This window comes from Gymnodraco acuticeps, unplaced genomic scaffold (genome assembly GCF_902827175.1).
Source record: "Gymnodraco acuticeps unplaced genomic scaffold, fGymAcu1.1, whole genome shotgun sequence".
NCBI lineage: Eukaryota > Metazoa > Chordata > Actinopteri > Perciformes > Bathydraconidae > Gymnodraco > Gymnodraco acuticeps.
Genome location: NW_022990313.1, coordinates 2,631,744 through 2,644,854, shown reverse-complemented (window position 1 = coordinate 2,644,854; position 13,111 = coordinate 2,631,744). Strand labels below are relative to the sequence as shown.

Sequence of the window (13,111 nt, the reverse complement as noted above, 5' to 3'; positions counted from 1 at the left end):
TACCCAGATAGCAAAAAGTCATTGAATCAACATTGAGATATGGTCACGCTGAAGATTGTGTTCAACATTGAAGTCAGACATTGAAACAATAGTGAATGTGCTCGTTATGATCAGCATTGAAACAACATTGAATTTTCAACCAATCCCAACAATGAATCAACCTTGATTCAATTACGATATGATCAACATTGAAAGAATGTAGAATTGGATCAACATTGATTCAACTATATTATGCATTGCATTATACATTGAAACAATGTTATTATCAGATTGCAAAAAGTCATTGAATCAACATTGAGATATTGTCATGCTGAAGATTGCAATTGATGTCGGACATTGAAAATAAACTAAAATGAACAAACAAAAAAAGAGCCCATTACTTATTCAGTTATTTATTCAGATTCAATGATATGAACATCTTTAACATCTTTTGTCCACAAGCACGAAAAACATTGTCTCTTAAGGTCCCATGTCATGCTTTTCTGGTTATCACCCGTCCCCTTGTGTGTTATGTAGCTTTTTCTGCATGTAAACGGTCTGCAGAGTCACAAACCCTCAAAGTACACCCTGTAGCGAGTAAAACGAACAGAGAAGACCTGTCTATGCTGCCCCAGAACTTCTTCCTCAGTAAAGTGACGTAACGGGCATAGTGGTGTGACACACACACTCTCACTCAGCCTTATCTTTTCTCATCCGTGGCTGTGAGTCTGTGTGCTCAGGCTGAGTTCCTCTGTGTCTCGCTGTCTCACAGACCCCACGCAGCAACCAGGAAACAACACCAGTAATCCAGCTCACACTGTCTGCTCCTCGAGCCGAGCAGCGAGCCCCGCAACATCCCGCCAACACGGTACCCAGACCCCACGCAGCATTCTCATCAGTTTGTCATTACTGGTGTCATTTTCTGGTTGCTAACACCATTGTAACACATAATCACTGAGGTTCACCACCGTTACAGCTGTACATCAGCGAGACACAGGAACTCAGCCTGAGCACACAGACACACACTCACAGCCAGGCTGTGTGTGTAAATCCACGGAGCCGCAGCTGAGAAAAGATAAGGCTGAGTGAGAGTGTGTGTGTTACGCCACTATGCCCGTTACGTCACTTTACTGAGGAAGAAGTTCTGGGGCAGCACAGACAGGTCTTTTCTGTGTTAGAGTTTTACTCGCTACAGGGTGTACTTTGAGGGTTTCTGACTCTGCAGACCATTTACATGCAGAAAAAGCTACATAACAACAAGGGGACGGGTAATAACCGGGAAAGCATGACATGGGACCTTTAAGTGGAGGAAGCTCCTTAGAGACAATGATCTGGCCATCAACTGTAGTTCAAATTATATTTGCTCTGAAACTCCAGATGACATAAAAACCTGGCAACTGCAAACAGGGTTGTCATACTCGGTGGAAAGGCAGTCTTAACTATAAACTCAGATCTATAAGACCCCAGTTCAACATGAACGAAAACACCCCAACTTTAAACAATGTCTGTTTAACTATTTTTTCCTTGGTACACCGCCATTCCTCTCTGGTGCGTAACGTAGCCACTTCTGCACTCCAACCCTGAATGTCAATTCCGTCAGCCTGCGGTCAAATTGACGAGCAGCAGCTGAAAAAAAAGAAGTTACATTTTTTGTTTATTGAAATAATAAGAAGAAGAAAGCTGCAATGGATGCGTTCCAGTGTGTACTGTTTAGTGTACTAGGTTTTCAGGCGGCCTTAATTGAGCAATTCACCCATCAACCACATCTTCATATAATTGATTCACACTATTACTCATTTCTGTCTACTCGCTCTGTGTCTCAGAGGACGGTAGTGGACAGTTCAGAAACGTGCCCATCAGTGACATCATCAATGGTCATTTCCAATTAGCTAGGAATAATGTCACTGGTAGGCAGGTTTCTGAAATGTCCACAGCCCACCTTTGAGATGCAGAGCGAGTAGACAGAAATGCTGCCATCCTATTATGAGCATTAATGAGGACCACTTATATGAAGATAAGGATAAGAATGGATGCATTTTGCATCCATTCTTATCAACTTGAGAAAGAAATGTAAAAGACTTATGAATTAAATTCAATATTTGCCAAATCTGTTGTAAAGTAGTAAACCTAGTATTTTGAGGTGCAGGCTCACCAAACATGCAGTCCTTTATCAGCGTGTCCTTGAAGGCCCTCTTCTCTCCCTTTCCCACCCAGTTGAAGATGCAGGCTAGACTGTTTGTCATGGCAGCGGATAGCATTCGCCGGATCATATTTTCCGAGTTGGTCCCTCCGACTAATGCCAGGCGGGTAATCTTAACAGACGAGAGAAAATGATTAGTGTGCTACAGTGTACTATGTAAATAGACATCTTCTCATTTATAAATAAATACAAATGTAATGAATTTGAACACATTTGTATTATCTCTAAGGAAGAAATAAGACCACTACTGTGTCCAAACTAATCGACAAACAATGCCAACAACCAAATTGGCAATCCTAAGAAATTGTCAAATATTGATTAAGAAAAATATTATCGTGATTCGCGAGGCGTATTTTTACAATATTTCTGTCAAACACACATCCAAGTGAAAAAGAAATGTAATGCATCCACTCCTACAATTCCAGACATAAGCCCTTAAGATTTCAAACAAGAAATGTAAGACTTTTAAAACTTATAAGGATCCACAGGATACCTGCAAATGCATACAGAAAATATTAGAAGCCTCGACAGATTATAGAGAAAATGCTTTGTGTAAAAATTGTTCACCATCTTTCGACGGACTGCTTCCTCCCTCAAAGCAGCTTCAGTCTCATCAAACTTCTCCTCGTTGGTGAGTGGAAGCATTATGGGGAAGTTGTCTTCTTGTGACTCTGGTCCAGCTCCATGAATGTTTAGTTTAGCAAGTTCCGTCTTTATAAAGTTAATGTCACGTGAGATCTGCTTCACCTCCATACATAGCTCGGTAAGCATCTTCGTGGTTCTCATGGCAGCAATGTCTTGAAAATTAAAAAAATGAAGGTTTTAATTTACATTTCAAGGATAGATTTTTAATTTCCAATAATTTAGAATGACACTAAGTAACTCACTGATAAGTGTTTGCCAACAGTAACCATTAAAGCTGCACTATGTAACTTTCCTATTTACCCTGGATTTGAACACAGGTCTCCAGCACAACTGCTGACATATTTACCACTGAGTTTATAGAGCCTGCCTGCTTGCTCGGGGGAGAAATTGACCATAAAGTCATAATTTTTGTCAAACCAAGGTCATGTCTCACCTAGATAAAGGATCTAAATGTCTCAATAGAAGAGCAGGGAGACCAAAATCAACCACCCCAATTTTAAGTTATATTGTATTAACACTACCATACAGATTGGACAAAATAACATTGTAATCACAAAAAGGTTACATAGTGCAGGTTTAAGTGCTTACATTTTAAGCCTTAACACCATGACAAAAAACATGAAAAGATGGGAAAGTCACAAGGGATAGGTTTCTCAATTCAGAAGGCATCAGTACGGTTAAGAACCTGCTCAGAAAATGATACTTGCCTTTCAACACTCTGCTTGATTCCTCTCCATATAATCTCCCCCGTGGTGTTTCTGGAGCTGAAGGGGGGTGGGATGGGTGCTGCGGGGTCAGGTGAGCCAAGCCCAGTGCGCTGAAGTCAGCTAATCTTGAGCCATGTGCATAGCTGGCACCGCCGTCTAAAATACAAGACACCATTATTAATTGTTTATAAGTAAGCCATGAGAACCATTGGCCCATAGGAGCCGATATCCTGTTTCCGCAGCATGATGTACAAGTACACCCCCTGGACATGATGCTGTATGTCGCAGGGACTTAACCCAATCCAACCCTTGATACTGAGTGCCAAGCAGGGAGATATCGGGTACCATTTTTAACAGTCATTGGTATGACTCGGTCGGCGATCAAACTCACAACCTCCCAATCTCAGGGCGGACACTAACCACAAGGCCACTGAGCTGCTATTCATTCTTTATATTGAACATGAATTTGGGAATTTTCCACAAAAAAAAAACATTTAAGATGAGAAATACATACCATTCCTTGCTTTCTCTAATGGCATAGCGTGGTAGGGGCTGGAGTTATATGTTGGCAATCCTAGAAAAAGAGAGAAATAACTAAATAAGGCAAATGAGCACTATCAAAGTTGTTATCCATGAGCACCATATAGCAATTGCACCTAGCTAGCCCCATATAGTTACTTTCCAACTTTAGATATAGGAGACCTGAGGGATGAACACACTTGACTACAGAGTGAGTAATTAAAGAATAGTTTCCCACCTAAGGTGCTGATAATTCCTGTGATCCAAAGATAAAAGACATAATAGCCTGTTAGTCTACTTAATAACGAGGGGTGCACTCAAGTGGCTGCCGATGACAATTTATTCAGGATACAGAAAATATGACCAACGTTTCGGAGAGACTGAAACATTGGGTCATATTTCCGGTGTCCTGAAATTGTCATCGGCAGCCACATGAATGTGCCTGACTTTTACACCATTAGTTTTCTTACCATCATTACAGTGGTCCATTGACTGGTCCAACTCCGCCAAATAGCTTCCACAAAAGCCTACAATGAGAGAACACACAACATGAACTATGAATGCTGTAACTCGGACAAAGCACATTTACATACTGTCCGCCCGGAGGTAGTAGTGTGAAGTAGGGGTCGACCGATTATCCAGACCGATATTCCGCATTTTACAGATTATCGCTATCGGCCTTTTTTTTTTTTTTTTTTTTTTAAATCAAATTGCCGATAAAACTTTGGATCTGATGCGGCCGTTTCTCTGGTTGCAGTCACCACTCTGTACACAAGCAATGTCCCGATCCAATTCTATCAGTTTCCCAGTTACACAGGGTAGCGTCTCGCAGCGGATAAACTGTGAGGGGGGGGATTGCTAGTGGAGCCTCGCAGCAACTCTGCTTTCTGCACCACAATCTGGTGCTGCTGAATTGGGACTACTAAATGAGTGAGACTCAAATATCAGAAGTTCAGAACAAGTTTTAGTAGTTTTCATTTTATTTCTATTTCATTGACTTTACTCAGGGTACAGAGAGGAAACCAGTTTTAAGATGTTGAAAAGTTCAGCAAACATAAAAAGGCATTTCAAAGAAGTTGTGTTGGAGTTTGTGTTATTCTACATTTTGAGACCAAGATTTTCTGATATTACTGCAAATGTATATCGGTTCCAAATATCGGTTATCGGTCTCGTTGATTACTAATAATCGGTATCGGCCTTGAAAAAGCCATATCGGTCGATCCCTAGTGTGAAGTGGTTCACTTACCATTGTCAGCCTGGTGAATTGACAGAACATCCTCCGAGTGGCTTCCTCCAGAGGCTAAAAGGGAACAAAAGACAGGAATAATGGATGCTGTAACTTTTGAACACATATCACATGACTGATGTTTGAATGTATTGTTGGAGGAACTAAATGCTTGTAAATTAAAGCTCACATGCAATTACATATTGTTCCTGCCATTTTAATAAGTAATGACATACCACTGCTTGCATTTGGGGTTGGTCCTGAGGGGTACTGGCTGGATTCTGGGAGCACTGTAGGCCAATGAACATCAGGTGGCTTGGCAAATCTTCTCTTCACACAGCTGGTTTCTGACTCCCCATCTGACTCCATGTACACAGGATTTGGTCTGGAAAATAAAAATGAAACATTCAACATTCCCATTAATTGAACTAATTTGCCCCATGGCCCATTTCTGTAGAATGAGGCCGCTTGACGTACAGGTACACATAGAGATGACACTAGTCTATCACAGGACTGGAGGTGGGGTTTTTACTTATTGTTTACACAGAAACCAAGGATTATATATTTCAAGAGGGAGCGATCAAAGTAAACATCCTAAGCCTGCTTCCTCCACACTGGGAGTGCTGTGACCACTTTTCCATTGCATCTTATGAGCGGTTGGGTTCTTTTGGTTCCAGCCTATGCACGCATACTGGTTCTTATCAATGCGACGTTGTTTGATAAGGGTTAAAGTCAGGCCAGACATGGAACCTGACCTCCTACAGGAATTCAACTGTACCTTACTCTTCTTTTCCCACGTGCACCTGCTTCGTCCTCAGAGCTCAGATCAGTGGTTGGACATCCAGTATTCACATACTTTTCTTCGTATCGTTTGGCCTTTTCCAATGAGTCTGTAAAAGAAAAAGCATAAAATAATAGGATGACATTTTACTGACTAGTCTCACTTGTGACACATATGTCATATGTGGTATGGCACCACACACATTCAAACTGCCATCCATAAAACGTGTGGATACCTATATACTTGAAAATAGACAATAGTAATGCAGTGACTACTTACCACAAGTAATCAAGAGCCGGACATTCGCATATGTGGTCCATCCTTTATGGGCCGTCATGTGTTCTTTAAGGGCCTTCAAATACATGTTTTTTGGGGGCCATAACAATTTACCTTCCTTTAGACTGAACCAGCTGGCAAGAACTGTTGCAGCTCCGCCATTTGGAAAAAGTACAACGGCCCAAAGCACCACCTCCCTTTCCATTCTGTATACAATAAAGGAAATAATGTAAATGATTAAAAAAAAAACCTGCTCATAAATCATAAGATGTCATTTACTCGCCCAGCAGTATGAGCGGTATGCTACTGCATATGAGCTATTGGAATAGCTATGAGGCCATTTCCTTCTGACTCTGGATACAGAACACATTTACGTTTGATACATCCAAGTTTACCAACCCCGATATTGTCACACAACTCTCTAACCTTGTATGTACCTATGCATGAGGACTCGCAGGGATAAGTGTAATATGATTCTTGGTGTCTGAACCTTTTGTAGATCACATATACCTCATCTTCTTCCTGGACTATATTCTGCACTACTGCAATACTATGTCCCACCTCAATACAATTATCCCCCTGCTTTGTAGACAAGGTAAAACGACTACTGGAGACCTTTGTGTACTGTACAGCAACACCGAAATGTTGAGGGAGTGGACCATCAGTGTGGATTTTCTGTAAGACTGGTTCATCTGTTGGTAATGGAACCTCACAACGTGGCTGTTCTGACAACCTTTTGACCACCTGTTGTAGAGGTTGGTGTGGCTTGCGTAAAAGATGCTTTATTTGGCCAAGATAATTCTCAAAAGGGAATCCTGAAACATTATCTAAAGGTCCAAATTGTTTGTATTCATCGGCTAAATGTATAAGCTGGTGTACACTGAACACAATCTGATCCCTGCCATACAACTGTCCAAAGTGTTCCACAAAGGAAATCATCAATCTATGCGCTAATTCAACCTTTTGGCCAGAAATTCCAGGAGACAAAAACAAATACATGGCCACTGAAAACAACATAAAGTTGTCATAAATCTCACTGGGAAGGCAATCCTTCAGAACTACAGGGCCCCAGTACAGTATGAAGGATCGGAGCTCTGTAGCTTTCCAACGATCCAGCTCATTCAAACCCCTTGGCTTGCGATTGAATTCACAAGGGGTGTGGGAATGTAACCCCAGCAGTTTGCTTGATATACTGTTAACAGTTTGTGAAGGAAGCCTAGTGGCTAGATTGCCCTTTAACCACATATTCAACAGTTTTCTCATCACACCAAGACAACAGAGGTGCATATAATCTATTGGGAATGAAGAAACCATCTTTACTGTCCCTGTTAAAGGACTGAGTGTCTGTTTCAAGTGATGTTCTTCATCAATCATATCACAATAACTTGAGTCTGTCCTGAGCCTGACATTTGTTTCAGGATAAGTCATTTTCTTCCTCCACACACCATGTTGATCACACTTGTCACACCCTGAATAGCCATTATGTGACTTGATATTCTTAACGTAGGCTCTGGCTGGAGCATCACACACAAATGAGGAAACCAGTACTTTCAATCGGTTACCATTATGAACAACGCCATTAGCCAGTACATTTTTAAGGTCGCTAATAAATTGCTGCAGATACTCAACAACACACTTGGGTTTGCTTAAAGCACAAAAGATACCGACAATAAATGGGGACTTAGTATAATCACATTTCAGAATTGCAAGTATAGGCCAGAATTGAAGTCTTGAACTCTTAAAGAGAGGGAGACCATCTATGTTGAACTGTAAAGTAAGAGTTCTGAGGCTCACTGGTAAACTCAAACATTTCAATCGTGAAAGTATCCCTTGCACCAATCCAAAATGGTAGTACTCGCCACCTTGCATTTGAGTGGTTGCAACATCATGTTGTGTTCTAAGCAGAGTTCTTCCATCCTTAGGGAGCATAGGGTGAAAAAGCTTTAAGATGGACAGCAGAGCAGACAAAGCAACCAGATTGATTGAGTAGGATGTTGCCCAATATCTTAGGCTCCTCATAAGCAGATCCTGACTAGGCTGATGCTCGTCATGGCTGTCGGAGTCAGAATCTGATTCAACATTCCCAGCCACACTACCATCAGTATGATCATTTCCCATTTGTACATGATCTGATTCAACTTCATCATCTCCAGCTAAACTACCATCAGTATGATCATTTTCCATGTGTACATGGGAAGCTAGTGGTGTATCTAGTTGGGAAACGTGTGAGATTCTGAAGGGTGGTTCCCTATTCACACAGGGGTCTAAATGTGACTTGTTATTATAAAGAGTTTCCTCGTATTCCTTAAGGATATCTTTCTCCATGTCCCTTACAGTTCTGATGACTCTACGTCTTTTAGACCAATAAGAAGCCATCTTAGGTAAAGAGAGGTGGCACTGCTATAATTACTTTACTTGGCCTTGTGTATTGCAGTGATCCCCTTGACTCGTCTTGTAGTATAATCCTGAAAATGGAGGAAAACAAAGCAGATTAAAAATCAGTATGCATAAACTAACAGTACAAATATATATCAGCCTCCTGGTGCAATGCAAATATAACTGTACTGACGAAATTCCCTAGAATTACACGTTTTCTTCCATGGGTCTTCAACCAGGAGTCCAGGACCCCTAGGACATACATTTTACCCAAATATCCTATATGATGCTTTAGCTTGACTGTATCAGACCAACTTTGATGTAATTTCTGTAGGATGTAGGGATGCCAGAAACTGACCATGATCAAAATCGGCGGGGTCGGTGTGTAGCAAGCTGCAGCAGCAGTCTGCGCAGGCTGCGCTGCTGGCTTCCTCCAAGTTTTACAGTCAAAACTGGTGTTGTGACCAATGGCCATTTACAATTATTAATACTATTACTATTATTAGTCTATATTTTGGTTGAAACTAAGCCAGAAAAAAAACAAAAAAACATAAATAATAAAAAAATATATAAATAAAATCGAATTTTAAAATAATCTTCGATTATGGAGACTGTAACGAATAATAGATTAATCGCTGGCATCCCTAGTAGGATGGTAGAGTTTAATGTCAGATTGTGTTAGCTAGTGTATCTGCTGCGTTAGCTAGGTGCTAGCCAGGGCAAGAAAATATCAACTGCGTCATGCGATGAACTGTTTAATTAATGTATGATATAGGCTATATTATAACAAAAAATATGCACAATTTCACCCAAATATCCTAAATAATGCTTTAGCTTGACTGCATCAGTGGACACTTTATGTAATTTCTGTAGGATGGTAGAGTTTAATGTCAGATTATGTTAGCTAGCGCTGCGTTAGCTAGGTGCTAGTCAGGGCAATAAAATATCAACTGCGTCATGGGATGAACGACGTTAAATTCGTTGATGATATATATTATTATAAGTAATTAGTTCCCACTTTTGCGCTCTGAATAGCCTAAAAAAACATAACAGGGTGTAACTGAGGTGAACATATAGAGTAGGCATGCACAACGGTCACGTTACATTTCTTACCGATTTGTGATATCTGTCTCTTCTCTTCAGGCGGCTTGGCGGCAACTGAACTGCCTGCCTTCCTCCACACCCTGAGGTGTACGCTCTTTCACGTGACCAACGTGCTTTCAAGATTAAGTGCAATGTGCAACAGGCATGACGGGTAATCTGTGACGTTTCGCTCTCTCAAAACTTGGGCCATTTTGTCTTCATGCACAGCAGCTCTCATAGGAAAGAACCAGACCCCGCCTCCGACGCTGGATCATGATCTCGCCCGAGAGGGGATAGCGCCACACGTTGAAACAATGTCAATTCAATGTAGGGAATTTCAACGTTGAAAAACCGGCATCTATATTACATTGATTCAACAACATTTTTTCAAACGTTGAAATGGTATTTGTAAAAACACATCGAATCAACATTGATTTTTCAACCTCAACCAAAAATAACCAATCTAACCAAAATCCAATGTTGAATTAATATCTTTTGCTATCTGGGTACTGAAGGCCTAGGTGTGAAATAAACAGCCCGCTACTGATAAATATGACATTATTTTCAGAACCTTGATTATGATTTAACTAGCACTGTATTATTGGCAGTGTTACTTCCAAAATGTAATACATTACATATTACTTATTACTGTCTTTTTTAAGTAATAAGTTACATTACAATATTACTGTCTCTGAAATGTAATGAGTTACACTACTTTTATATTACTTTTGAGTTACTTTCACCAAAATAACCACAAAAATAATGGTTAGGTATTTTAAATGCTCAAATGTAGTTTAGTGCAGCAACTGTGTAGGCCCTTAAGGCAACTTGTATTACAAAGCTTAGTTGAATAATCGATTCTGATTGGTCAATTCCGTTGCTAAGGAGGATCAAGAAAGAGAAAGTAAAAGAGGGTAAAAGACGCTCCGTCTTTTACCTTCTTTTTTTACCATGTTCAATCTGAATTGACTTTAAAATAAAAAAATGCTATATTGATTCTGACTTTTCTACATCCAACTCACAGGTTTATCATTGCTTTGAGAAAAAATATTATGAATTTAACCCTTTTAGAAGGGAAGATATGGTCATTTGTTCTGGGAATGTCATTTTTGAGCCTGAGTCCTGAAAAACAGGCTCAGGGCTGAACCTGTTAGACGTCAGATAAATGAACAGAAGAAGGCAGAGAGGAAGTGAACACTAACAGTAACACGGTATGGGCTCTGCAGTGTTTAAGGACTTGTTAGTGGATCAGAAACTGTTAACAGAGTTGGACAGTGCTGCCGTTGGTGCGCGGTGGAATATAGTGTTTTTTTAAGTCAATAAAATAATTTCAATTAATATTGGGAGTGGATTCCTTAGTTTGTTTAGTATCTGGCCATGTAATAAGCGGGATAATGTGCAGCGACTTGGTCATCATGGGGAAAAGAACACCCTTCAGGCTCATCAAGATCAGCCTGACTGATTACGTTAAAACCAGGTTTACTAATCTACCGGCACCATTTTTTGGTGTCGGAATGTCTCGCGATGTTAGTGAATTCTTTAAAAACAAAACACCATATACACCAATACATTACTGTAACTCTGTTACACTCAACACTGATTATTGGACTGTGTCACCAGCCCACTCTCTTCAGTCTGCATACAAATGACACGACTTTGTAAAGGCGTGCAATAGATACGCAGAAGTCCGATTTTGCGTGCATATGATACTCCCACGTTACGTTTGTTATGAACGTATCTTTAATGCGTTTATTTTCTACATATCTTTGCCATTTATTTAACCCTAACCCAATAAGCTGCTGTGTCGTTTATTGCACCGCAAACATTAAAACTGTCATTGGAACGGTGATCAAGTCTGAAGCCACAGAGCTCTTTGTTTTAATGTTTGAGGTGTAATATCAGCGTATCATATACACGCAAAAACGGACTTATGCGTATCTATTGCACGCCTTTGCAAAGTCGTGTCATTTGTACGCAGACTGTGAGATTGTGTTGGTGTCACCTATGTTTTCCTTTGGGAATTTAGTCAACACATACCCACACATTGATAATTCCTGAGTGCAATTTTCATGATGACTGTCAACAATGACAATGCCTGATCACACAGTCTGTTATACTCACACGACTTACAACGTCATTTCCAGCACAACAAACATTGTGATGCCAATCCATTTTCCATTTAAGAAGCTGCCACGCTTGGCAGGGCATGCGGTGTTGATGTGCATTAGCTTGTGTACTGTTAGAAATTAAAATCAATGTTTTGATAGCATAATGTACCCTAAACATACCGTCAGTTTAAATGCTGTTTTATACTGAAAAACCAGAAGTTCTTGTGCGTCCAGTTGTTAAGCTTTTATTCTGAAAATCCTTCATGATGACATCCGGGACTATCGTCCATTAGTATCATTAAAGTGGCTATTGACGCCGTTAACATGTATTACATATAAAGTCATGAAAGAGATAAGGAGGAGAAAAGGCATGTGGAAGTAAGCAATGAATGTAAAATGTCGAAATCCTCTGTTTAACGCGATATCGGACACAGACGAACGAGAGGGGGAAGTCCCTTACGTCACTACAGCTCACAGAGAGGAGGAGCGAACAGCCAGCAAGCGGGAAGGACGAATGCTTGTATGCTCTCTTCTGCACGGCCAGCAGCTGGAGAGGAAGCTGCAGACTTTCTCTCCTACCGGACAAATATCCTGTTTGTGACTTTACCGCGCTTTTTATTAATTAAAGTACCAATTTGAAAACATCTCAGAGACTCCATTTAGTCTCCTTTTTAAGCTTCTCTTTCCTGGACGCGAGAATAACCATCACAGTTAACAGTACATGCAAGTAAATGCCTATTTTTGCAGAAACGGCACAGCACTGAGAGGGAAAATCAAAGATGAACACTCTTTGGTGCCAACGATTTAACATGTGTGAAGTTTAGCCTCAAAATCTGCCAGCACCTCAGCATCCAGATGTAAAGAGAAATGTGTCAGCAGCTTCATACAACTCCAGATAAATGCCTGCCACATGTTCAGTTTCCCTTTAAGGTAGGTGACACTCATTAACAGTTTATGCTTATCAGAAACACAACAGCAGAAGAAGCTTAAATCCAGTCTGGAGGTTCTGCAGTCAGTGGAGCCTGTGGCCACAAGTACCGGCTGTTGGTGGGTGTTTTGCCTTCATTTCAATAAACTCATCACTGTCTTATGTTTGTAAAAAATAAAAGGTATGTTCCCACAGTTAAAGGTGGGGTAGGTAATTTTGGAGAAACCAGCTCGAGTGCACTAGAATTTGAAAATACACAGCTGGAAAAAATCTGCCTCTTCCTT

At 40.5% G+C, this 13,111-nt stretch overlaps 1 protein-coding gene across 4 annotated transcripts; it reads right to left on the bottom strand.

Moving 5' to 3' along the window:
* Positions 1-1,191: 1,191 nt before the first annotated feature.
* LOC117550486 lies at positions 1,192-10,292 on the bottom strand. Of its 4 annotated transcripts, none has more exons than XM_034222925.1 (11): positions 9,822-10,292; positions 6,336-8,797; positions 6,054-6,165; positions 5,512-5,660; positions 5,297-5,350; positions 4,521-4,577; positions 4,046-4,105; positions 3,532-3,687; positions 2,747-2,976; positions 2,132-2,291; positions 1,192-1,605 (listed from the first exon to the last, which is right to left on the bottom strand). In XM_034222925.1, the coding sequence occupies exons 2-11, from the start codon at positions 6,595-6,597 to the stop codon at positions 1,493-1,495; spliced, it is 1,353 nt and encodes a 450-aa protein (XP_034078816.1). In that variant the 5' UTR covers positions 6,598-8,797; positions 9,822-10,292; the 3' UTR covers positions 1,192-1,492. The 4 variants fall into 4 exon arrangements, with proteins under 4 accessions (XP_034078816.1, XP_034078815.1, XP_034078814.1 ...); XM_034222924.1 differs by lacking the exon at positions 1,192-1,605 and having other exon boundaries at positions 1,654-2,291; positions 6,336-6,538; positions 8,743-8,797; XM_034222923.1 differs by lacking the exon at positions 1,192-1,605 and having other exon boundaries at positions 1,654-2,291.
* Positions 10,293-13,111: the final 2,819 nt, after the last annotated feature.

Coding starts and splice junctions, on each gene's coding strand:
- LOC117550486 (XM_034222922.1), bottom strand. CDS start 8,708: ATGGCTTCTTATTGGTCTAAAAGACGTAGAGTCATCAGAACTGTAAGG.